This window comes from Anser anser, assembly GCF_964211835.1.
Source record: "Anser anser genome assembly, chromosome: 6".
Classification (NCBI taxonomy): Eukaryota; Metazoa; Chordata; class Aves; order Anseriformes; family Anatidae; genus Anser; species Anser anser.
The window spans coordinates 30,743,788-30,771,364 of NC_139726.1; the positions used below are offsets into that span (position 1 = coordinate 30,743,788).

General features: G+C 40.1%; 1 protein-coding gene across 11 annotated transcripts in view; it reads left to right on the forward strand.

The window, feature by feature from the left end:
* Window positions 1-27,577, forward strand: part of AGAP1 (ArfGAP with GTPase domain, ankyrin repeat and PH domain 1) — a 375,831-nt gene that overhangs the window by 161,835 nt on the left and 186,419 nt on the right. For all 11 annotated transcript variants that reach the window (XM_083841487.1, XM_083841488.1, XM_083841479.1 and 8 more), the window contains 3 exons: window positions 9,890-10,017; window positions 20,771-20,926; window positions 25,805-25,897. In XM_083841487.1, the coding sequence (XP_083697613.1) occupies window positions 9,890-10,017; window positions 20,771-20,926; window positions 25,805-25,897 (377 nt within the window). The remainder of the gene's footprint in view (window positions 1-9,889; window positions 10,018-20,770; window positions 20,927-25,804; window positions 25,898-27,577) is intronic.

Here is a 27,577-nt window from a genome sequence, read left to right on the forward strand (position 1 = left end):
CTATATTTCTAGCTTTATTGCTGTATACTTGGCTGCCATTTTTTATTCCATAATTAACGTTAATACTGTTGACTTTGTTCTGTCCTGAAGGTAACTGTTTATTACAGTCAGCATTTAAATCCCCCAAGTAATAACAGCGATTACACAATAGCTTCATTTCCAGCAAATTAACAGCCCTACAAGGTAATTGGGACATAAATGAAGATGAATTTGTTTTAATGAAATGAGATAAAGGGAATACCTGCTTGCCAGGGAAGAGGGCTGTCTCGTTAAATGCTTTGCTTCCTGAGGCAGAAGGAAGCCAGAAGAAGGTAACCAAAAGGCTGTGATGTGCTTTCCTTTATAGGTTGTGCGTGGGTGCTTGACAAATTGTAATGCAAAATAAATTCAAGAACAAAACAGTACAAGAACAAAAGCGATCTGGTTAATGTGACTATCCAGTGCTTCAAAGTGAGGTGTGTCTTATTAAAAGTCAGGTATTGTGTATGTAATCGCTTTTTTTTTTTAGGTACAGATTTGGTTGCCAAGAATTTTGTCCTGTAAAACTTTCTAATGCATTTTGGTGTCATGCAGTACAGTTTTTTCCATCAGAGTGACTCCTTTCTTGCTGTGTGTGATGAAGGTACCTGTACATTTAATTTTCCCACCCTTGTTGGTCACCCTGTGCTGTGAAATAGAGCTTATCCTGGCAAGCATCGCCATAGTCTGCTAGCAGGTTAAATGGGTTTGTGTACAGAGCAGAATAGTAATTCATGTGTTTGGGTATGACTTTGCAAGGCACTGTTTCTAGAGCGGAAAACAGCTTGAGACATTTCTGGCTGTGTGGTGCACTTTAGCCATGCTGATACAGCTTATTGTTGGACCATGGACCACTGAAAGATCTTGGTTAAAAAGTTCTTAACCTGATTTTGCTGCTCAAGGCAGCATCTCGTGCAGTTGCATACTGTGTTGTGTACTGTTCTTGTACACTGACTTGCCTTGGCTTTACATTTTACATGCTTGCACACAGGAAGACCATAATAAATTGAATGCTAACATTATATGAAACAGATCAATTGTCATTTGAAATAAACGGATGAGAGTTCTGAGAATAAGGCTTAGGGCCTTTTTTATACATTAACGAGAAATGGGAGGCTCCTCAGCAGGACAGGGAGGCGTACGTTCCTCTTGGCATGCAGCAGTACTGTGAGCATGTGATGCCCATGTCCGTCCCTCTCCTTTTAAAGGAAGAAGTGTAAAAGTTGTCTAGCCTGGAAATTGAACGGAATTAAAATAACAGGTCCAATGGCTTTAAAAGTGGATGCTTATCTTTATGCTTCCCATTGAAAAGCATTTGTGGTTAGTGCTTGCTCTGGCAGGTATTACCGCTGTCCTGTAATATGTAATTGTGGAATAAATTTATTTTTATTGAACACATTTATTATGAACATGGAATATTAAGCTAAAACAGAGCTACTGTAAATATATAAGCTGCTAGCTGTCTTAAATTCCCATAGTGTATTTCTGAGGTTGTGCTTTTCACAAGAAACAAGTAAACTGTCATCAGCGGGGCTTATGGGCAGAAGCAGATTAAGTTTATTCATCTGAAATGCGATTTATTGACGTGCCAGTTATACTAGTGTATAGCTGTGTGCTTGTGGTGAGGTTTTGGTAAAGGGGGCTGCAGGGAAGCCTCTGTGCACAGGGCCCCGGCGCTGCCCCGTGTGAGAGCAGAGCCAGCTCCAGCCTGCGAGGTCGGTGCAGAAGGAGGGCAGGAGAGAGGCCCCGGTGGAGCAGGCTGTCCCCCTGCCGCCCACGGGTCCCATGGCAGGGCAGGTCTCCACACCGCAGCCAGTGGAGAGGAGCCCAGGCACAGCAGGTGGACGTGGCCACGTGGGGAAGGCCCCAGGCCAGAGCAGGGGCAGGCAGCAAGCACCAAGGAGCAGCGGAGCCACGTCCCAGGGCCTGGCCTCAGCCGCCATCCATCGCCCTCTGCCCTGCGCCGCTCGCTGGGGGCAGCAGGTGGAGGAGGGCGAGGGCGGCTGGGGAAGGCGGCTCTGGTTTGCTTGGACAGAGCCGGGCAGCGAGCACCCCATGACGGGAGCTGGTGAGGGATCTCCCCGTCTGTGCCTCGACCCTTGAGCCCTCTCTCATTATATTTTCTTCCCTTGATCTTTGAGGAAGGTGAACAAGAGAGTGGTGTGGTGGTGCTGAGCTACCCACTGGTGTTGAACCACCACAGCTAGTTGTGTCACTTCCACTTTCTCTGTCCTCCTTTCTCCCTACGAGGTCCCGCTAGAGATTTTTTTATAGGACCCATGACTTCTGTAGGAGTTGGTTTAAATACATCTAATGTTTTTTGTTTCCTGATGTTCATATTGTTGCCTGGAGATGTTGGCTAGGATACTTTTTGCTGTATTGTTTTTTTCTGTTCTGTAGGAATTACAGTAATAAACTATGGTGACCACTGCTGGTGTCATAAAATACCTTTTAAAAGGATTAGTCCATGGAAGTGTTAATTGATGAACAAGACTGAGGCAGTGACAAGGACAGTGTTAAGTACTGGACATGAAAAGAGTGTGTTCTCTCACGCCTCTTAGTCAGAAGGACTTGCAGGGGTCTTTTAGCTTCTGTATGGCAGATGTTGAACACCAGGACATGCATGAATAACGTCAGACTCACTACGATGCAATTTACAAAGCCTGAAATCTGGCAGGGGAGGGAGCAAGTGAAGAGTAGGGATGCCAGCAGTGCTGGATCAAGCAGGGTGCGGGAGTTCCCAGTTGTCTTCATGCTTGGTGTCCAAAAATGGATGGCGACAAATTTTGTGGTGTTTCTGAGCCTGTTTCCCTCTCTTGGAATTTTAAGCACTAAACAAATATTTTGACCTTGTGCTCATGGGAAGATTGTGAAAAATGCATTTAAACAGAGAATCAGATTTCTTATGTAAGCCCGGTGATGAAGCATTCATTTTCTCTTACTTAAAAATATCACGGTGGCCTTTGATAATAAGGAGAGCATGCCCTTTTGAAAGATTCAGTGTAGTGCATGTACGGCTTGGCCTTCCTAATAAATCATCATCTTATCAAGAGCCATCTTTGGCACCGGTTGCATTAAGGCTAATAGACTTTGCTTTTTGTAGGCAGAGGTCTCATCGTGGTCTGCAAAAGCAGCCAAATCAGTAATTGCCATGAATGTTTCATTCAAAATGCTCTGTGTGCGTGCAGGGGAGGGGGGTAAGCTTTGTGTAAACTCCACAGTTTTTCCCAGTAGTAAAAAATAGGTTGTTCGTCCTTTCTGTTGTTTTTCAGTCAGCCGTGAGCATTCCAACTTCAGCTGAAAGCTGTTTTTTTCAGTAAGTGGAAGAAAATTTAGTGCACAATTCATGTATTCCCGTCTTTTGCATGATTCAGGTTTTAACTGAGTCCAGTGTTTTCTCATACTGAGACTCTGAAAATAAATAGTCTTGGATGCGATTTTATGGGAAACCAATTTTTATTTAAATTAGTGGTAATTTGAGAAGACTGTTTTCGTCTCCTCTAAACACATGATGCTTTTCTAAAAGTGTTAAATGCTAAGTATCACCAAGTTTTACAGGTAGTGTGTGCCTGGAGTCTTCCCTTTCATTATTTCGAGCATTCCTTAGTAAAAAGCAGCGTAAAAGGCGCAGCGGTAACCCTATTCACAGCCTTCTGGGCAAGGGAGCAGCGACCAAATTGTTGATACCTCTGGACGTTTTCCAGGACCTGCCTTAAAAACAGGCAGAGAGCAGTTCTCAGGCTCGATGAGATTTCCCTAAACGGATCCATTGTGCAGTGCAGAGCTATCTTTGTATTTTAAGTTTTAGGAGGTGGAGCTAGATGAGACGGTCGTACCTTGTATCTTGAACTTCTTGTAAGGAGCATTTTTCCCTCAGGCCTCTGACTTTCTTGTCCTTATACTTGAATGAAGCTGCGCTAATGAGATTTTAGAGACCCAGCTGCCCCTGCCAAAGCAGCCTGATGCTGCACAAGAAGTTGACATATGAACGGCCCTTTGAACCAGTGAAAGACAGCTCTGTCAGATCAGTTACTCTGGCAACAGTGTTTCTAATGGTGATTAGCTCAGAAATTGAGCACAATGAGGAGTTGGTTCATTATGGAGGCACAGTTCTTGGTTTCGGGGAGAGGGGGTGACCTGAGGTGCCCGCCTCGAGTGCGTTCAGCTGGGTGGTGCTCACCCGTACCCCCACCACCTCCGTACTGCAGAGAGAGGAATTGGTCAGCTTCATTTGGCTGCTGTCAGAATTGCTCCAAGTTTCCTCTCCGACAGCAAATAACTTCAGAGTGCGTGGATGGGGCAGGGGAGGAAGCGGCAGTGGTCCGCATGCAGATCTGCGGGGCCACAGGGAGCGCGCTGGCACTGAGCGGTGCTTTATGGCTCACGGGCTGCTGTAGCACCAAGCTCTCCTGCTTAGCATGGCTGTCCTTCCAATCAAGATGAAATAAATGAGCCGCTGCGGAGTTAGTAGGAGCTGCTTACAAAGGAGCAGTTTGACTAACAAAAAGTAGTGTTTGAGATGAAAGTGGCAGGGGGTGGGAAGGTTCGTTTTGTTTTGGTGAGCTAGGTCAGGCATAGAAGAAGAGGCATTCAAGTCGAGAGCTTTCTATCCAAACTTGAACATTTTATTCATCTCGCAGATCAGGAGTTTCACATGCTTTTGATTAACTAAACCTTACAGCAGAACACACATTCAAGTCATTCTAGTTTGTGATTAAATGTACATGTACAACAGAGAGGCATCGGTCTTCCCTAACGACCAAATATTTGCTAAATATCAATTCTCCTCATTCGTAATTCTAAATATTCTTGGCATATCCCTGTTTATTTGCAGAAAAGTTCTCTACTTCCCAAATACATTTTGTTCAGCTTGTCATATCTAGATAGATGGCTTACAGTAACATCTCTGATAGTTTGAGTATGTGAAAGCACAGAGAATACAGTTGATTTAAAAAAAAAAAAAGTTAAAATGTTTGTCTTGATTATTTTTGGTACCTGCCACACAGATTAAGTTGGTATTGATTTGGTTTAGAACCATCCCGTAGCAAATATATTTATATTAAATTCAGAAGTGCTGAATAATCTTTTGGATGAGATGACACCTGAAAGCTCCAGGGCAAAAATATTTCTGCTTTCCTTTCTCTATTTGCTTTGTAGAACAGCTTTTTTTTTTTTTTTAAATTGCCTGGCTTTCTCTGGATGATGTTTCAATTACAGGCACTTCAACGTTAATCTGAAGATACATTGTCTTAAACTGGTTAATGATGTACACAGGTTAGCTTCTGTTAACAGTAAGAATTTGTGTGTATCCACAGCTTACATCAGGCATTCTTGAAGAACGATTCTTACTGTATGTTTTCAGCTGAGGTCCCACACAGCCACTTGGTTGCCTAAACTGTTTTGTTGTTGCTGCTGTTGGGGAAGAAAAAATCATGCTTGTGGACATTTCCTTGTCTAGGAATACTCCGACAAAGATGCTCACAAGTCCAGTGTGAACCTATTTATAGTTGCAGTTGTGGAAACAAAGTGTGTTGGTTTAAGGATTTTTCCTAGCACTGAGTGGCTAATGAGTTGTCACTTTGAGTCCTAACAAAGACGTAATAACAGAAACAGGTTTGGAGGCCGAACGGGCAATATAGCTCGACTGTTCTCTGGATCCAGTGTTCCTGTAATTATGGTGTATTTCTCTTGCTACACAACCATTTAACTGTGTTTTTTTCCTCGCTGACTACTGTGTCTGAAGATCTCAGCAGCAGGAGTTAGCAGGTCTGTGGGGTTTTTAGTGCCAGCCATTTTAAGTTTTGTGTATTTCAGGGCTTTTTTCTCTAGAATAGAAGATGTAGAAAATGTGATTTTGCAGCAGCACTGCTGAGGAGATGTATGCTGAACCCCTTTTGTTGACTTCTGATAGGCAAGATTTAGGTTTCATCTCTTCTCTCAAGGTAGCTTTAGAAAGAGCACAGTAGGTCTTTTGACAGTCCGGCAATTGCCCCACAGATGATCAGTCACGTCTTTCATATGTTGCAAACTTTGAAGGGTCAGGGTACTCCTTTAGGTACTTCAGAAGCTCCTATCCCCGTAATATCCAAGGGCAAGTAGCCGCGAGCACTTGAATATTGAATGCAGTCTAATTATGGAGTGACAGCTACATGACTGCACTGAAAGAAGCAAAAACTGTTTGGTGTCTCAAAGGAGAGCGAGTTGCCTAATGAAGGAGGGGGAGAGGCAGGAAGAATCGTGCTCTGGTGGGGCACATTAGGCTTGTTGCCGAAATGGAGGAAGAATTGGGAAGGTTTGGCAGCTCAGGTGGGGATTTCCATTAGGGGGCATGTCATCTTTCTAACAGGGAAAGGCTATGAAATTTGAGGATAAGAATGGTCTATTTTAGAATTTGTAACGCAATTTTAAGAAGGTAATGTTAGATCTTCCACTGTAATTTTACCATTTTTGCAGCACACAGGATAATTTACCCTTTGTGTTGCTCTGTGTAAGCTTTGGAGTACAGTTTCCAGCTGCTTTGTGGGTTGCTCTTCACATTTCTAGCTATATGCTAATCTACATAATTCTATTTTGACTTTTTAAAAAAAATCTTGGCTCAGCTGTTGAATTCATCTTGCATCCTTTGTGTCTTATGTGTTTATGAGCTTTGCAGTTTGAGCTAGGGTGAACTGTGCAGCTGAATGTCCCATCTTCCTCCTCTAGTAAGCAGGAACTCTCCTTTGCAGCCAAAATCTGCATTTCTGTTCAAATGACACTGAAAGGAGCTAATAATAAAGTGTCTGCTTTTGTGGTACTTCAGCTAGCATTCAAGTAACCCATTTGAGTTGGTGAGTTCAGACTGTCGTGGTGGATTTTTTTACTGACTTTCTAGAGCAATAATTGGGCAAGACTGCATTGTGTCTGTTACTGTGATGCTGCAAACACCTATATTCAGATTGAAGATGAGAGATAAATATTTTCCTTGACTAATTACCTCTCCCATGTGAGAACGGAAGCTTTTGCTGAGAAGGTAGTTTTCATTTGTGTGTGGTTTTAATTCAGTTTTGGTCTTAATTTAGGTCTTTACCACATGTGATGACAAATCTATGTGCATACGTTAAAATCTGACCTTAGGTTTGCTCTCTGCATTCACTAATGTGGTCTAAAATATTTTTATGTATGGCTTTCCAGGCTTGAGATCAATAAACCAATGGTTCTGAAATGACAGAGTGCTACGATATTCCTCTGTAATTTAAACATGATTAGCTGATGAAGGTTATGATCAATATGGCAGGGGAAAATAAATTAATTAATATCATCCTTTCAGGATGATAAGGGGCCTATTGGAGGTGGGATGTAACTAATGAAGCTGCTTCTTCATATATACAAGCCATTTTTTATACAATGTATTCGCACTAAATCATCATTATGCCATCATTCATTTACATGAAAAACATAAGCCCACAGACCAGTGTGTTATTAAAATTATATTTGAGAAGAAATTGTATGCTTATGCTGCTAAACAATATCTCTGCTTATGTTACAATGTATTGAGTCAAAGCGATCATGGAATTTACATAATTATCTTCCTTTATTCTCTGAATAATACAGATTGAATATTATTAGTTTAGTCACAGCAAGTTTCTATGCAACTTTGCCAAAGTCATTGTAGTTCTGCCTCACTGACCTGTTTTGGTGGTGACAGTCCAAGTGACTATGGACTCCTTTGCAAAGTTCTAGTACAATTAAAAATAAACCGATGACATGATTTTGGAGTAATGAATAAGTGGTAATGTGATCCAACGTCAGTTTGTAAGCTTGATGGAATTTGAAAGTTGGGGTTTGAATTTGTTTGTATGTTTGGTTTGAATTAAAGTTCCGGTGTACTTAATACAAATTAAAGTTTCAGTATTCTCTAGCAGTCCTGAATTTAAATAAAGCTGATTCTTAGATTGGAAAAGATTTTTTGATCTTGAAATATTTGAATGTTTTAATGTGTGCAACGTAATTTTCACCCCCTTGTTATAGAAAATATCCTGACATTTAAGTCTTACCGTTATCTGTCTTGTCATTACGCTGTCCATGCTTAGTTATACCTGCCAGTCCTGTGCCATATACCATGGCAGGAGTTAATATCTCATTGCCTAAGGTGGCTTGGAACCCTTAAACTCTCCTCAGTAGACATAGTCCACAGAAAATCCTGATTTTCCTCTGTGTGCCAGTAGATAGTTGTTTCAAAAATAACATCTAAATTACAACATGCAACTTTCCAAGTATAGGAAGATCTGAGCAGTATCCCTTGTGGTAAGGAAGGCAGAACTTGCTGTTACTTATCGGCACAGAAGAACAACTGCATGCACCATCCATTACTTTTTTGTAATTGCGTGGGGAAAACCTGTGTATTGTAGCCTAAACATGCCACCGCACCACATCCAGTGGCACAGTGCATGCTACTGTCTTTCCGTTTTCCTGTAGATTGATGACTTTGAGAATAACCTGTTTGTCAAATGTGGAGGAGTAAAAGGAATTGTACCTTTAGAATCCATTGCATTTTCCTTCAGGGTTACTTGTTTCTGTTCATGTAACATCTTGTGGGGCTGTGCTGCCAAGTATCGACTGTCCACGTGGAACAAAAGGTGCTGCCCATGCCTTGCGTCCTTTGCCTCAGTTAGTCATTTATAGAATCTTTATGAAACTTGTGTAGTCTAAAATCACTTGATGAAGATCACTATGTGCACTACTAAATTTAGTTAGTGTTTTTAATTAACCATTACACTAGTCTCTGTTTCTGAAGATGGAAATTTTTATTTAATTTTTAATTTGTGAGCCAAGAAGGTGGGTGACAAATGCAGCCTACGGACTTTATTTTTAAAAATTGATGACCTAAAGAGAGCCTTTAGATCTTAACTAGGCCTTAACAGCAGAATGAGCTGAAATTCCAGAGTCTCTGAAATAGTTGGACTTTTTTAAATTGAAAAGTTACAGGAGAGGTGTATGGATTTTTCTGCATTTCAGATCAGCTCTGTTTCCATTTTTTATTACGAGTGTGCTAACCTGTATATGGAGATACTAATCTTTCCTTTAGGTGTTGTAGAAAACTTCTCATTAAATTGCAAAATAAATCTGGCATTTTTCCAGCTGTGCCAGTAGTGCTAAGTAATAAAAGCTAAAACTGGAAATTATGATATATCTTCTTTTTGTAATTAGTTTAAATTGGATGCAATGTGCAGCACCACTAATCCAGGTATTCTGTGTCAGGGACCCTCTCTGTTTTGTTATTCTGATTGCCATTTGTTTCAAATGTTTCTTACTTTTGGTTTCCCAACTCCTGGCTGGTGATCCAGAACGGTCCACCTTATTCCTCAGCCCCAGAGTACGAGCCTTACTGTAAACTGCAGCGTGCTGCTTGGAAAGGGGAGCAATAGCTTTCCTGCCAAACCGCCGTCCTGTGATGTAGGACTCCTTCTAGGATCCTTCCAGGATCATGCTAGTGAATAGCACTGAAATGCACTCAAACTGGATTGTGCTAGTGAGCATGCTTCTTGTATGAATTCCTGGTATTGCGTTTTGTAACTTGCACGCCTGCCTTTTCCCCTTTTGCTTCGATGTTACTGGTTTAGTGGCGCTTACCTGGTGGATTGATAGTTCAGGGGCAATTTCATCCATGTGGAGAACAGAGGTGGAGTCTCATGTGGAGCATATTGTAGAAAACCAGCATCTGACATCTTAATTGGATGTATTGCAGTCAGTTTTCGGAGCAGCCTTTGACAATGGAAAAACTGCTTAGTAGCCATGCCCTGTTTAGTATTTTGTGTATTCTGTGTATTTCTGACTTAACATATTTTTCAGTGTAGTCTGTAGCTTATCTGCCCCTGTGTTTTGTTTCTTTCAGTTGCTCAGAAGATTGTCGCAACAAGGAAGAAACAGCAACTCTCGATTGGACCCTGCAAATCCCTACCGAACTCTCCAAGTCACTCATCTGTGTGTTCTGCCCAGGTTTCTGCTGTACATATCAGCCAGGTACAGGCTAAAATCAATGCTTGCCTGAAAAAGGAGCCGATAGGTTGCTTTTCATCTACTATATTTAATGCCATTGCTCTTTTTCTTGCCTGATAGGTAGTTGGTATGTTTGAAAGGTATCAGTGATCTGTAGTTTAAAGCAGTACTTTTTAATTGTCTTGACTTTGTTTCAAGAAACTGCTGTGGTGAAGTAATTTGGCTTTAAAACCATTTTTGATAGTACTGATTATGCCCAGCAGCCTGCTGCTCTGAGTAGACCAATTGTTACAGTAGCAGGATTTGCTGTACTGCTTTTTAAAATTACCTCACAATGATTTTGGTTATTGTTCTCATTCAGTTGTATGCTGAGAAATAATATCTGGTGTATCACAGTGGTTGGCACACTAGAATTTTACATTTGTTACCACTGTGTGTGGTTGTAATTGCCTGTCTCTGTTATGCTCAAGTGAAATGATTCCCTCTAATGGCCTAGCAGTATATGTTGCTAATGATTTGTAGATATGCTCTTTAAAAAAAAAAAAAAAAGCCTTTATGACAGGAAAATCTGGTGGCCTTGATGCCATAGATGCGTTATTTTGGGAAACATTGGGCTAATACCAAAATTTTCTAACGTGCACAGTTTTTTACCCACATACATTAATACTGACTTTTATATTCCACTGTGATAACCCTCCCTCAGTATCTTTTTCTATTGTCAAGTGATAAGCTATGCACATGTTCACAGTTTGGGTATATATAAGCTCCATTGCTCATATCTGAGACCCTTGCAGCCAGGAAGATCGTGTTCCCACTGTGCGCTCTCTCTTGGTAGATGAATTTACAAGGCCATCGTACTGGCCCTTACAGTCTGCGGCCAGCACTGTGACCTAGCTTCCTGATACTCACTGGAGCAGACAGAAATGTCTGATACGCACCAGCTTTTCTGGCATCTTTTTCAGTCTGAACTCAATAATATAAACCAGTAATGTTTCCTAAGGTTATGTCTTCAGCAACCCATTTGACATTTTGTTCTATCTATGGACTCTTCTCCCATGCTGTGTGTCTGCTTCTTGGCAAAAGCAGTATAGTGAAGAATTGTTCTGTCTCTATGGGAAAGTTATTTTTTTTCCCCCTCTCATTTCACATGTCAATGTCTTCTGGAAGCACTCTGTTTAGATTTATACCACAGGGTGAAGTTTCTGGTTCTGCTGTTCTTGTAGTTACTGGTCTCCTTTTGTGCCCTACTGGAAACTTTGACCATTGAGTTAACTCTACAGATGCAGATGCCAGTTTGTTCTTAGAGTTCTTTGCTGCGAGATGTTCTGCCTTGAGCTCAGCCCAGATACCAACCTCAGACTGTGACTCTCACTTCTGCTGATTATGCCCCAATACAGTGTTGAAATTCAGATCCCTCTTTCTGTAGCAGGTGCTAAGGCTTGTGACTCCTCTGAAGAACCACAGCACCTCATGGTGAAGTAACAAGCTCCTCATATGGAAGAAGTTCTTCCATTTCTTGACATATGTGACATTAAGAATGTTTCCTCTACACTTTCTTTCTGACCAGGTCATTGCCACAAGTACTTGGAACTAGCCCAGTGTGTGAAATGCTTTTTTCCTGAACAAATTTCTCCAGACAGTTGTGTATGTTCATACTTCTGGACTGAGATGAATTATGCTCTCTGTAGAGGCTGTCTTTGGACCCATCCTATTCAGTGGTGAAGAAGGAAAGTTACTATAACAGAACTGTAGAGAATGAATGGCACCATTTCCAGTAGCGATCTTATTCTTGGATCCAATGAAGACCTCTTTTACTCTGATGATTGCATAGTTTTCCAAGACTTTCTAAAGAAGATAGGTGATACTTTGTACAACCCAGTTTTAGCCAGGTGCATTTCTGTTCTGCATTTTCTTAAACCCTTTTTGTTGATGAAGCTTGTTTGATTAAGGACATGAAACGTCTAGGTTCTCACCACGTTCACACTCAAGTACAGTTTGGATACCAGCAGCAAATACAGAATTATATGCGAGTACTTCACCTAAAGAGTAAACTTCTTGCCAGTGATAAGAATTACTTGGGAAAATCAAGGTAACTTTTGTGATAAGGATCCCTGAAATCTTTTTCAATAGGTATGAAATAATATTCTTTGCCACTTTTACCAGCTGATGCAATTTTCTAACAGAAGCAATGGTAATTTTGACCAAAGATGTCTGTCTTCTGAGACTGATGTCAGCCTTAGACCATAATCCTGCTTCACTTATTGTCTTGGTGCCACACTTGTCAGTGCGACCTTGTTTAAGGAAAGGGAGCTGAATTCTTATCCTAGAGTTGAAAGAACATTGCAGCTGCAGTTCTGAGTTTAAGATAATCTTGGGGAAAATTTACCATCTCTGATCCTAACAAGAAGATTCTCATGTTCTTTAGAACATCTCTTTTGACGTAATGATGTTTCAGTGAGGATTTCCCCCATGAATCAAAATGGTATCATTAGAGTGCACTGCCACTTGCATTCTGCACAGGAGTTAAGGTTTTCAGAAGTAGTGGTTTTACAAATTACTTCGTATAAAATTAGATGTTTCTCCTTCTATGGTTGGATTACTTCGGTGCAAACTCTCCAGATGATTATGCAGTCAAGAACTTAGGCTATAGAAAACAAAACCAAGACAGTGTCACCCTACCTAGGCTAGCCCTTAGCGTGTCTTGGGGAAAATTCTAAGGCTTTATATACACAGGGGCTTCTCCATATCATAGTTTAAATTTCCAAGCTGTGGAAATGCTGTTAGTGTGGTTGGATGTGTATACTCATGTCCAGTAGTCCTAAGCGACGAGCACCTAGGTTACATTACCTGCTAGAAAATGTTCTCCGATATGTCTGTGTTCAGGTATCTATGTATTTCCACACCGTAGTTTCACAGAATGAAATGCTTCCTATTCCAATTACAAAAAAAACCAGCACATTTGTGTTTGCAGTAGGTTCTGCTTTTGTTTTCCTTCTGTCTAGCTTTTTTTTTTTTCTTTATAATGTCAGGTTGAGGGTTTTCCCTGGAAACTTTTGATAGTCAGGGTCAATAACCCTTGGTATAAGTACTTCACATCCGTATGTCGGCTTTCAGAGCAATACAGAATGCGTGCAAAAAATTTATTTTCAAACCCAAGGATATCACTGAGGATTGTTCAGCTTCCGGTCTTTCTGAATGCTTCAAGAGGTAGATTGAGTTGTTGTGAGAGGAAGAAGTGTTAATTAATGAAGGCTTCAGTGTATTCCACCTCAGTTCAAGATGCACCAGAAAACCTCAGTGTGAAGTAGCTCTGCACCTGATAACCTGTCGAGTGGTTGCCTGGAGATGTGTCAATTTCCTTTGCAAAGTTTACACTGTTGTAAACATCGGAAAACAACATGGCACTTGATGCCTTGCCGGCTCTCCTGGAATTCAGCTGTTTGAGTTCGGTGAGAGGGAACTGAAATGGCAACATGTCCTTGCCACGTGTGCCAGCACTTTTCCACGTGTGCATGTGCTACATGTACTCCACCATGATAGAGAGGGACCTTAAATGCCACGCCTTCCATGCTCTGAGTGTTAAAATATTGCTTGGATGAGTATTGAGTGGTACCATGTAAAGTCAGCCCCCAAATCATTATACGCGTGGAGTGCTGCCCAAAGAAATGTGTTTAATGGTGCAGCAGTGTTGTTCCCCTAGGAGATGTGTTACACCTGAGAAGGGTATGGAGCTTAGCATACTGCTAAATTGCAGCTCAGTTATGGCTAGCATACAAGCCTGCTCCCTGCTACCTGTTGCAAACTTGTAAAGATGCATTATTTATGTGTGCATTAGGCCTCTATAAAGTTTTTACTACAGCGAGATTGTCTAAATATGTAAATTAAACTATTAAAAGGAAAGCACAGTCTGCTTAATCATCCATTATTTTACTGTATATGAGAACTGATTATGGTAAGCACTAAATAGTAGGGCACCATTATCTTATTTATAGTGGGGGTCATTTAGGATGAAATGTTTTGTTATATTTTGCACATTTGATTGAAGAAGAGACTATATTGCTTAGTCAGTTTTTCGTTCTGCTTTTTCATGTAATTTGCAAAACATAAACTAAGAAGTGAAAATTATTTGATACCATTGGAGCATACATCATGATGCTTTCTTATTTACACAGTTATTTCTAATCTCTAATGTTTATTTAAAATAAACAATTTATATATATTTGCATTCCCCTTCTTTCATGTGCACAGTAAACATGTATATGAAAGGGCATTCTCCAGGCTTCACGTGTTAAGTTTCAGTGCATCTGTTAGCATACTTCCTCTTCCTTTCTTTATCCTCACAAGACCTTATTTATATTCCTATTAGTTTTTGTTGAGCCTACTTTTATCTCTTCCTAAGATCTCTTAAAATTTCTATTTCAGACTTTATTGTTTAGATTTTCCAAATAGTAAAGCAGTTGCTGTAACTGTAGAATTGAAGCCTACTGTCACATTTTGTTAATTGAAAGTCGTTAATGTTTTTTCTGAGATGATTTTTTTCTATGTGCCAGCTTATTTTAGCCAAGTTGTCTCAAAGTTGTCTTGGTGATTAGTCTTTGATAGGTCTAATAAGACAGTTCTGCTTTTTCCTCCTCTTTTTCATAACAGGGAAAAGGTAAAAACTCTTTAGATGGGCAATTTCTTAATATGTCCCAAAGGATGAGGTTAAATTGTCAGGATTACTTTCCCTTATTGTGGAGGGCTAGACATACTGAAATCTCCGGAGTCATTTATCTGGACCTAAGTTTGAAATCTAGTGTAAAATTTGTATTCCATGGCAATGCAATCAAAGCTTTCTAGCTTTTGCTGAGGCAAGGACTAAACAGTTTCATCTTCAATCCATCTTTGGATGTGTGCCTGTATACGACCAAGATCCCTTGAATAAATTGGATTCCCACCTATAGTGGTTTTAGATGAAAGACTGAAATAATAGGTCTTTCAAGAACAAAATTGTACACAAGTGGGCGAAGAAAAAATGTGTCCTGACTAGAGAATCTTCCATGACTCCTGTATTTCTGCAGAAATGCACTTTTCCCTTCTTTCCCCAGCAACAGAAGGTGCAGAGAGTGGCTGTGTTCTGTCACAGAGTATGTAATCTCTGTTTTTGATCAAGGTTTGGTTTATTCCAACAGTTCTTAGGCTCCCTGAAGCTGTGGCAATCTCATCTGTTTTAGATGTAGTACTTGCCACCTTCATTTTCTCCTCAAGCAGAGGTTAGAGATGATTTTTCTTGGAGGGTGTCCTGTTACATCTAGAGAGCAGAAAAACATTGAATCCGTTATGACTGGGTTACTTGTCAATGAGAAAAAAATCCGCTTTATTCTTCCTATGCTGTCATTTAGCATTTTCACCTGATGTTTTTACTATGTATGCTTTACGAATAATTTGGCAATACAAGGTTTATATAAGGCGAATATTTTGCTGCCTTTGTATAATTGGTCAGTCTGGAACATGCCCCTAGCAAACGTGAGTGTAAGTCCAACTTTGTTAATGCAGGTCACAACTGAGCTCCTGATGTGCAAGGTAAACTCACTGGTTTTTTTTTTGTTTTTTTTTTTTTTACTAATGGACGCAGAAATATGTAACCGCTGAAATACATCCATGAAAGTGTGTGTTCTGGCTTGATTCAGTCTTTTTTTATCACAGAACCTGTGGACAGTGTATACAGCATTCTTTTTTAATAAGGTATCAACAGGAATCTCATAAGTTTTAAGTTTTATGGTCCATATTGGCAGTGTTTTCCTTTGAGGTAACTGCATTGAATGGACCCAGTTGGTCAAGTGACACCAGAGTGATGGGTTCATCTGAGTTCTTAAGCAGGTTACAGTGTAGTGACAATATTCTACTAAATTTGTGCTTGCTGTCATGACCTTGGTTTTTTTTTTTTTTTTTTTTACAGTGTCAATCCATGTGGTAACAAAGCTTTAAGTGTATATAGATGCTAGAGTTATTCTGTAAATGGAGTATTGGACATTGATGCAAGGTGCATTCAGGAAATAGCATATCTGTATAGCTTTCTGTAATAGTGTGCTGAAGTTCATTGGCCACCATCAGGCTGTGTATTTTCCTAGCGGGAAGAAAAGATATCGTTGCACTGTGTACTTCCAGAAGTCTAGCACATTTGAGAATGGACATGATGCCTTAATGAGGACAGAAAAATCCATCACCCAGGAAAGCCAACAGGGATGTATCTGTATAAATGCTTCTTCTACTGGGGCTAATAATTTCCCTGCCGAGGTTCATTTGGTTAACCTCTGTCCCCATGGCCAAGACTGTGGTTAGAGCAGTGATGCGCAGAAGTGGCCCTTTGTACTGATGAATAAGGTATGTTTATGTCTTGAGAGCAGTGGAAAAACTTGACTGAAAAGGTAATGTTAAGGTGTGTAATGTCCTTAAGGGGAATTAGAGTGCTTATTCGTTTGGTTTTGACTGCCACAAATTTGACCAGTTTGTCTACAGTTAGCAAATGAGTTTATATTTGTTATGTGTTGGATTACATGTGCTGTACAGATTCACTGACTTGATTTTGAAGGCTTTGGATTCTAAATTCTGTGAATCAAAGTTATTTGCTACGTGCCCTAAATTCGGTACTTCACTCCAGTGAGCTTGTTATTAAATGCTTGCATACAGATTGCAGGAAGTTGCTTTCCACAATCTAATATGGCAAGGTCACTGGACTCCTACTTGATGCAAACTACCTGACAGAGACCACTCACCACGCTTTATTTCTTTGAGTGTATTAGGCTCAGATTTTACCAAGGATATGCTTTCCAAGTGCTTGTCTGGTTGCATTTTTCATTGCTTCTGTCTGCGCAGGCTGTAACTTGGAAGTCATGTCAGAGCTTGTTCTGGTCAAACCCATTCTCTCTATTCAGGTGTTTCATAGCAGCTAAGTGGATTTATTTGCTAATTACTGGTAGTCTTGGTAAGAGTTGGAGCTTGCTTAGTATTGGTATTCAATGCTTTCATGCCTTGAATATTTTTTCCTTTTAAGTCTTATTGAAATAGTTGTTTTGTTTTGTTTTCCAAACGGTATATTTTGAAACCATTTCAGAATTTTATTTACAAAGTTGAAAGTCCAGTGGAGGTACACGTGTGTGAAGAGAGACATTGCCAGCAGGACTTCTTTTATAGAAGTCTGTATCCGAGCATCTGTCTTTGGGGACTAGAAAGCCCAACATGTATGTATCTTTGTTTAGCAGTTACTCCTTCAGAATAAATCACTTCAAAATCCATGAAGTAGTACTTCAGTGGAATAAATATAAAGCATTTCTCTTAGATAACAAAATATTAAAAAGGGAAAATTTTACGGAATCCTTAAAGTCCTCCGTCTATGAGTAAATGAGTACGTAGGGTAGAAATCCGCATTGTTATATTTATGTGGCAAGGTTGTGTTGAGAAGGGGGAGTGGGAGAGCAGCGTGGTGGAGCTGAGCTGCCCATTGGTGTGAAAACACCACGGTCCTTTCTGGCGCCCAGCAGGAGGGCACAGAATTTGGGATAAGGATGATAACTGGGAGTTAACAGGCAAAATGTGGACTGGACATTGCCGGAGTGTAGTAACTGTGCAGAATTTGTTGTAAGGTGTTAAAGGGACAAAAGGTGGAGTGCGTGTAAACTGTCCACCTTTGTCAGCATTGTGATGTCATGTTGACTTTGGTGTGCGGAATTCTTTTTGTTGATGGAAATGAACTTTGTGAATACAGCGTGATGAATGCTGTTGAATGTGTATTTTAATGATAATTCCTAAATATGTTTTTCACGGAGGTGAGGGGTGGCCTGTACTGTGTGTACATGGTAAGGCTGTGGTGGCGGGGGCTGCAGGGAGGCCTCTGAGCCCCGTGTGAGAGCTGAGCCAGCTCCAGCCTGCGAGGTCGGTGCAGAAGGAGGGCAGGAGAGAGGCCCCGGTGGAGCAGGCTGTCCCCCTGCTGCCCACGGGTCCCATGGCAGGGCAGGTCTCCACACCGCAGCCCGAAGGAGGCTGCGGCTCACAGAGAGCCCCTGTGGAGAGGAGCCCCGGGCACAGCGGGTTGTTAAACTACCACAGTTATCTGCTTCTAGTTGACAGCTATATGCCTTCACCTTTTTAAGTTGATCAATATTATTATGAAACAGAACATAGAACCGAACACATCACTTTTTTAAAGAGTTTATGGTTCAAATCCTGTCATCAGTGTACCTGTATTTTAGTCCTTCCTTCTTACTGTTTTCCTGTCTTTTCTCTATTAGAAGCTTCTAAATTTTCGAGGCATAAGCTTGATCTTCTTCCTGTTTTCATTGTGTACTGTCATCTTTTTTCCCCTCTTCTCTTGAGCCTTTCAGCAGCGTGGTTTTAATCTTAAATGTGTTCAACCCACTCGGTTCCCAGTGTTGGTTGCTTGCTTGGATTTCCCACTCCCTCATTCCCTCGCACGTTTGGTTCTGTCACGGCAAAGTGAACAGTGGGTCCTCACCATTCTCGCCCAAACGCAATTTCTTTAGACCAGTTACTTATTCCACTGTCTTTGGTCTTCATCTCTAATGCTAGTCTATAGTGGCTGAAGTTTCAGATCTCCTCCTTGTAGACCTTTCATCAGCCTTGCTTCTTCCTGTGTTTCTCCAGAGGGGTGGTCACTGACTATCACAGATTGCGTGTGTCTTCTTGCAGGTATTAACTCTCTTGTCCATTTGGTGTGTTACTTGCTGTCTCAGCAAGAAGTCGTAGAGAAAAGAAGAGTGAATGTGGTGTAGATTAAGGTCAGCTCTTCCCAGGTAGTCCTGCTCATCACTCATTATTATTCACTGTTAGGACACTAAAAATGATAATTCAATTCCAGTTCTTGTTCTTCCATCATCTTTGGTTTATACACTTGGTCCATCTCCAAATTCTGCTTGCTACTTCTTTGTACTTGAAAGTGTTGTAGGAAAAACTTGGTCAAAATCCTCTGTTATTTCCAGTATGGCTATCTCTGGCTTCCTGGCAGCCATCCTTCTTCGATTCAGTCAGAATGAAGGGGAGATTAAATTTAATATCCTTTTCTTAATACTTCAGGGGGAAAGAGAACAATTTTCTCCATAAAAAAGTTCACTTGGTGGACTGTAAGTCCTATCTTGTCACATAGAGATGAAGAAGAGCATGTCTACAGAGAAACAATGACTTCAGAAGGGGTATTCCTGGATTTCTGACTGCATCAATTGGCCCTTTGGTCCAAGCATGAGTTTCTTGACTTGTGCCTCTTCCTTTTTACCATTCTCTTCTTGAATTTTAAAAGAAAAAATAAATTTGAAAATGCAAAAAGAAACTTCAACTGGATGATGTAAAGAAGGATTGTCTTCTACCTGGATCTCCTTCAGAGGTTTCATTTCGATGGCTCACCTCTGCCTGCAATGTGAGGTCCATACAGTGACCTCTAACGTGTGTGTCATGGGAAGTCCTGGCCCTGCTGATGCCTCCCAAGCAGAGTGCCCTCCGCATGGCAGCTTTGTATGCGTGTGTAAGGTCACTCGCTGGTGGAGGAGCAGCGCTGAAGAGGAAACACAGGAGTGCCTTCTTTTCCTGTTAAGCAACTTTACCTGGTGAATTCCTAGCTACAGCAATTAAAATTAGTTGCCTCATGTCATGGGAGAACCTTTCCCCCCAGACATCCCATGAATACTCTGTTTTACCCTCTTTCCTCACCTCTTTTAGGCAACTTGACTACTTCAAAGATACTCTTGCACCTTCTCACAAGTGTTACAGACCTTTATTTCCCCCCTCATAAGTTACCTGTGAGTTGTCCAAAATCTCCGTATGCTGCTGCTCTCCTGTTGAGCTTTTCTTCAAATGCATACAGAAATTTCAGTCTTTGCTTTGCATCAGTCCCCACTCAACATATGCAGTATACCCTCAAAGGATATACATGCACCTGATTTAAAAAAAAAAAACACTGTGCTTTTGTGCTTCCAGACTGTCTGCATCATTTTTAGTACTCTTTCATTATATCTCATAAAAATCAAGACTTTAATCACCTTTTGGTACTTTCCAATCTGTCTATTTTCTTCACTTTCCTGCTATTAGTTGCTTGTTGCATCAATTCATTAATTGGCTTACTGAGTGACTACTTTATTTCTCATGAGACTATGATGTAACTTTACAGTTTTGGCTATTTTGAATAAATTGGAATGTCTTCCTTTAAATTCTGTATCCCTGTACCAATGGATTTCATGGCTTCAGCAAATGTCTCAAGTACCTATTACTATAATAGGTATTCACAACATTGTGTTTTTTTTAAATTTTCTTGATTAGTTCTCAGTGGACTGATGATTCCAGACTAGGATTTAGTCCAGCTATGCAGTGCTGTTGCACTAGGTATTTTTTCTTAGGTTCGAGGCAGAATTCAGGTTACCAATTTTGAAGTAGAAAAATAGAATTTACAGATTTTCCCTAGCGTTTTGCTTAACTTTTACATTAGTAAAACAAATGAAATTGTCATTCTACGTAATATACCCATAACTGGATATAAACAATGTGCCTACCACATCAACAAATATCTAGGTTTTCAAAAATTAAGGCTATAGGAAAAAAAAATATATATATATATAAAAATATATTTGAAGGCTTGGAAAGGAAATGGGTGGAATAGTGGCAGTAGGGCAGGCCTGCTGTGTTCCTGAGCTTAGGCTGCTATTTGTAGGTATCAGAGCTAAATAAAATACAGCTGTGGATTGCAATTTCTTGAAAGCAGTGTATCACTGTTTAAAACTAACTTTAATCCTTGCAGACCAGTAATGGAGGAGGGAGTTTAAGTGATTACTCCTCCTCTGTCCCATCAACTCCAAGCACCAGCCAGAAGGAGCTACGGATTGATGTTCCTCCCACTGCCAACACACCAACTCCTGTCCGTAAACAGTCCAAGCGCCGATCCAACCTCTTCACGGTGAGTGAGCCCAGGAAGAGACTATTGCTATATTTTTAGTAGTGCTCTGTGGTGTTGGCCTGAACTTCAACCTGGTTGAGTTGAGCTGGTCTAATCCAGACAGGAGTGGTGAGATGGATCTGTAGGCTTGAAAACAAAAGCATTTTAGAATTACAGTGGGGCTGTTCTGTTTAAGGACTTAAACAGAGACTAAGTAAGGTGATGTTTCCATACTGGGAATTTCAGTAGTTGAATTCTGGAGCCTTTGTCTGACTTGAATTCTGAGCTCTGTCTAGATTCCCAGGTTTGCCAGCCTTCCCACCATCAGTAATGAAGACAAAGCTGGGTTTCTGCTTCTAAACCCTGCCCTTGTGCTGAATAATACTGCTGACTTGGGGCTTCTTTGTGAAGTATCCAGTGTTTATAGAGAGGTCACAGTGTTTGCCATGGGAATTCCACTGGGTACTGGAAAATAACTACCCCTTGCTGCTTTTGTTACTATACAGTCTCAATTCACTTTTATTTTTCCAGGGCTTAAAGATATGACGGAGATTAAAATGACTTTATCTTCCCCGACCATGTGATTTTTGCAGAGGAAAAAAAAAAAAGTTACTAAATAGGAAGCGTGACTGGTCCACTATGATCGATCTTTGGTGTGCACAATTGCTTTGGGAAGTAATGAAGCCTTGAGTGACGATTCCCTTATTTTAGCGGTCTTGCTGAAAGCTTTGGGATTGGATTGTGTAATTGTGGGTTTTGTAATCTTTTTTTTGATACTCTCCTAACAAGTCCTTATAATAAACAGAAATCCTGTGGGCTTGCATACAAACTCATTGGTGATGGTAGCTACACATCAGTTGCATTTAGAAAGTCTCCCCAGTCATCATAAAAAGTTTGTATTTTGTATTCCAAAGATGACCCCGTGCTTACTTCCCAAAGCTATCTAGCTCCTCAGTTGTATCCAGGAAAACACTTATAAAAATGGTTTAAAAAAAAAAAAAAGTTTTGCAATCTAAACAAAATCCCGTCTTTCAGCCTTTAGCAAGTAAAAAGTTTTGTTATAGTTTTGGAGTGCTGAGTGACAGCACAGAGTCCCATAGATCACCCTTGGTGTGCCCATCTTGTCAGTGATATTTTGATTAAAAACTTTACCTGTTCAAACTCCTACAAAGTAATTAAAATGATGCATTTTTGTTCCGGGAGTTTTAACAACAAAAATGCAGAAGTGAGTGTCGTACAAAAGCTTGTCAATTTTGACACTGACATTTTGTAGCAATTGTGTGGATTTTTCCCTCCGATTGCGGGAATAGTGGCTCCTGTTGAGGAGTACTCATGAGTTATTAACTCCACTAGATGTCAGTGTCATCCTAGAAACTGCGAGTGCAGTCATAAATCTGGGAATAGAGCCGAGACCACTCCAGCGTCTGTCAAAAGCATTTGCCGACCGTTTCCTGTCTTAAGTATGCATAAAATGCTGTGAGGGCTGTTTAGATGTTGTTGACATTTGGAAAACTGGGGGTGATTTATATTTGAGTAGGTGTAAATTTGAGAAAGTGAATAAAGAGAAACACATATATCTACAGTCGAGGCAAAGGTCTGAGAAGAATATGAAATCAGCTGTTTGCTATAAACAGAATGAACTGACTGGTTTGCGATAGCTGATAGCACAGGGAGAACCAAATTTTCTAATACAGAGGATATTGGCAGTTGTCTTAAAGCCAAATAACTGGGGAAAAATTAAGGGAAAAATAAGTGGTGTGGGGAAAAAAATGTCTCTTCAGAAATATTTCTGTCTTTTAAGATCTGGTCATATTGAATGCAGTGCAGAGTTGCCTTGTAATCCCAGTCCTGAAATACTTTAATACTGACCCTGCTCTAAAAGGTTTCATGCCGTATCAACCAAGTTGTAGCCCAGAATTATTTAACTGAATAAACAGATGACTAATATTTCCTGTCTAGTTATGAACAGAGAGGGAAATCAAAAATATTTTAGTTAGCTGTGGGTATTTTCTTTTTTTGCTGTGCTTGTTTCCTAGACTGTTACTTGCTTATGACTTTATTGCTTACATTTGTTTAATTGCAAATTGACCCTTGTTATGTAGCATAGGTAATAGGTTTAGTTTTCTCCGTGAAGATCTTCCAGTGTTGGAAGAAAAATTGGTTAAGCAGAAAAAAGATGTGATTTTTTTTTTCTTAAATCTATTACAGATTTTGCATTGGAATAGTGTTGAGAATTTTAAACACATTTGTGTTTCAGTGCATTGTGTGCAGTACATGATCTTTTCAACTTTGTTGGATATTCATGTTTTCTGTCAAGCTATCGTTGCAATAGCTGACTTTCCACTTGGGCTTTAAAATAGGTCGAATAAAGCAGAAGGGTAAATGTCTTGTTTTGTGCACTGCACAAACAGGAACAACTAAATAGTATTGTGTAGCACAGGTGAGGATTCACACTTGAGCAAAGCACTGATTGCAACTGCTTGTCGGATTACGTATGGGGCGAATGAACTTCAGGTGCAGTAAGATGCATCTCCTTTCTCGTATTCAGTATAACCTGTCTTACATTATTGCAGATTTGTGAGAGTGTCTTTTCTTAAAAGTTAAAATGAACTCTATTTCAGTATATTGGAGATCAGTATTTGTACTTTTGGGACTCTCTGGACTGTTGATACAGGATTCTGCTGGTGCCCAAACTCAGGTGCTGTATCAGTCTGGGTCTGAAGCAATCTTATTTCGCAGTCCTGATTGGTGTAAGGTTTTGAATTGACAGAAATCTGCATATGACTTCTAATGCAAAGGGAAAATGGGTCAAATGATATTCATGCAGCTTTGTTCTGTTGTTTTTTTGGACTTTCTCTGGTTTGCCTTAATGAAGCTTTAAATAGAACTACTTAATGTGTAAACATGACATCAGAAAAAGTCCTAGCAAATGTTGATACACAATGGTTTAGATTTTTTTTTTAGTCTATTGGATATAAAATGAAATATGTGCATTATGGATAGATGCAAAACTATGAAAGAGCAGGTTCTCTCTCTATTTTACTATAATTTTTTTTTGTTTTTGAACAGTGGAGCCTGATAAAATTCTCCCCTTGAACATTTTATGTATTCTGTAATTATCAGCAGCTAAAACAGAATTTGCTTAATATACATTCCTATATTTCTGTACTTTTAGCACTTGGCAATATTTTGTATATAGGTATTTCCCTTCTATCTTCAGTGTATTCTTTCCTGATGCAGTTATTTGTACGGAATAGAAGATGTGATGATTTAAAAACAAAATAAAAATTAGTGCATAGGTATTTAGTCTCCCTTTCAGAGATGGGATCCTTTCTTTTTAAAAGTCAAATAAAAAGAAACATTCAAGTTGACAACTTCCCTCCCAAGGATTTGGCTACCTTCACTGAGTTTCTTTAAAATGTCACTTAGGGACACTTTGCGCTATTGAAGTATTGTTTTGTGTTTTATTATTGGGAAGTGGCACTTTCAGATTCAGAAATCTGTCTTGAAGGAAGAGGAACAATAGTTATCTTGAACATCGGATTTCACCCCTCCCACTTGTTTTGCTTTCTTTCATTTATTCTTTGTTTAATTCCCTGGCATGTCATTCCATTGCCCCTAACCATAGTAACTAGTGATAGGAGCCTACTCCCGGCAGAGCCGGGAAAAGCACGGCTTCCCTGCTGGGTAAATGTGTTGCTTAGAACGCTGTTACTTGAAGTCTTCCTCTGTGGGCTTTCTTCCCTCCCCTTCCCTCCCCTCGCCTCCTAAGGCAACTGCTTTGGGCATTTTCCTCCTTCCATCCCTCCGCCCGCTGAATGCTAGAATACGGAAAACGGGTATTAGCTATCCACGATTCTGATCGTTCTCCTGATCCCGGTGTCTTTCAAATATCCCTTTATACTGCAAATCAAACCCAGTATCTTGTAGCGTTCTGGTTTTCATTAACTTTCCATTGTGGTACTGGACATTGCAAATGTATTCGTTTCATATATCATCAGTGATTTGAAAAGCACATGAAAATGTTTTCCCATTTTCAATATTGTGTGAGTAATGTTCCTATTGAAAAGTAATGGAGTGAAGTTGTCACTTGTCAGTTCAGTTATTAAGGAGGATGACTCTCAGCTCTTTTTTTTTTTTTAAATAAAATAAATCTGTCAAAATGATTATACTTGTGCGTTCTTTCACAATAATGGGCCAGAATCTGAATGTCTTCTTAAAATTCCTATAGAGTCATGAAGCAGGCACAGGGAGCTTACTCCTCAGGGCACTCCTGTCTTTTGAATTGCCTTATTTTGGCTTTCTGTTGTTTTAAATATTGGTTTAATCTTCCTTACGCTGATATTTATTTATTGCGTTCAGAAAACTTTTTTTTCAGCATCAATTGCTACCTTTTCTTGAAATTCCAACTTTCTAACCGTCCAAAAGCAGAAAAAGAGTTAAAATCAATATGACCAAAGACCACATCATAAAATCACATTTCTAAATAGCTGATAGCCTTTCTAAAAATCACACAAATTTGTTAAATATGTACAAGCATATATATTAGATTTTCTAAATGAGAAGCTGGAACCTTCATTCTTCTTTGGAGCTGCTATTGGAAACTTGAGAAATGTGTCTTCTGATCTGCTGGGTCTTCAGGCAGTGAAATTTTAACTCTTTAAACCTAAATCCCATTTCAAACGAGCGGATGGTTAAAAATTAGAGAGGGTATGTAGGTATTCAGAGTATTCAAATTTTTGGACAGTCATGTACTTGTGTAGGTTCTTCCCCTCCTGCTTTGTGACTATATTTATATTTCAAAATTTTTTTTAATTGCTTTTTAAAAAAAAAAAAAAGTGCCTTCTGTGTGAATAGCTACCTTTAACGGAGCACAAACTTTTTCTTTTTCCTCTGCAGTCTCGGAAAGGGAGTGACCCAGACAAAGAGAAGAAGGTCCTGGAGAGCAGAACAGATAGCATTGGAAGCGGTCGTGCAATCCCAATTAAACAGGTATGCCGAAACACTTTTTTTTGCTTTCCGTAGTTGGAGACACACCTCGGGTCTTAAGCACTCTGATGCCGAGCCTGTGCGCCAAGATTTGTTTGATGTGCTCCGGTGATGAATGTGGAAGTCACTCACTTGACATCAATTAGGAGAGGTTCCTATGTGTATTAAAATAGGATCATTAGAATAAGAAGAGGGAAAATGTGACAACAGGCCTAATGAAGTGCAGTCTGCCGGCCTGCATATGGAGCGCGTTTCTAGGCTGAGCTGGCTTCAAAGCCTGCCTTTGTAGAGCGGGCTTTGATTGGGCCGTGTGCTGCCCGTCGACAGGGGTAAATCAGCGCGCTGTACAAGAGCCCCTTGTGATCGCAGAAATAGCCTGATGTGGCCCTAATTTGCTATTGCAGACGGACATCTGAACACAGTTTCAGGCTGGTTTGTAACAACGAGGCAATTAGTTGTGATAATCATAGCCGGTGTGTCAGCTGTGCACTCTTGTTTGTAATTTGCTAATGAAGGAATTGTAACTTTGATTAGGTTCAGTTTCATTTAGACCTTATTATATAAGAGAACATTTACAGCTGTAATGTGTGGCCTTAATTAAACTTCCTCATTACACAACAGGACTTGAATTCAAGGATTTGTTTTGGTCTGTTTTACTAGCCTAGATGCACTTTCATTAGCCCGGAAACTGAATGCTAAATTGTAGCTCTGAACGCTCCTTTGAAAGGCAAAAGCAATACTGGAATCTAATGCAAAGTGTTTGGGTAAATGAGATCATTTACTTTTTCAAATTAAATTACACTGAATTCATGCAGTTAAGAACACCGCACTAAGCATTTGTATGGGATGCTTTACAAATAGTTTCTGCAATAGCGTTCGCAAGTATTTGCTTTCATGCGAGTTACTGTGCTGTAGACAGCAAGAGTGCCAAGTGAAGGGAGCTCATTTTCTTCCTGCAGTCTTTTCCAGTCTCCTTTGGTTGCTTTCCTGCCTTCCAGAGGCTCACTTTGCCTCCTCCTGGCATGTTCCCAAGCCTTTCCTCAGTCCGTGCCTCTTCTCATCGAGTGGCCACAGCTCTCCTGTTGGTGTTGCTTTTGTGTGTTTTGGGGGGTTCTTTGCATTTTTTTTTTATTGGGAATGAGGGGAAATGGCTTGGTACTCTTAATTATTTGTAGTGATTTTCTTTCTAAAGGCAGTTAAAAAGACCTTTTGGGACCATCAGGCAGCAAAAGCGCAGTCATGTCTATGAATCTTTAGCAGACAAATTTTAATCAAATGCTGCAATTCAGAATAGCAGTTTGAAACCAGATAAGCTCAGTATTTGGCTCTGTGTTCAGAGGAGGAGATTGCAGGCATGTAAAACAAGCTACAATTTTTTCTACAGCTTTTGTGTCCTATGAGATGGGTTAGACAGGCTGGAATTCTTTTGGGTAATGCTAATTAAACGAAACGGTCTGTGGATGCATCTGAGGATAAAAAAAAAAAAAAACAGCCAGAGGAACTGACTTTTTCCAATATTTATTCAAGATGTACACACTGTTCTTTTCTAAAATGGTGTTGTATTAAATTAATTTGATTAAAAACGCCCTTGTAGGACAGGTAAGATGGGCATTGTGAGTGTGATCACACTATAATGCAATGGAATGAAATATCTTCCACAATCACCTTGAATTTCTACATTGA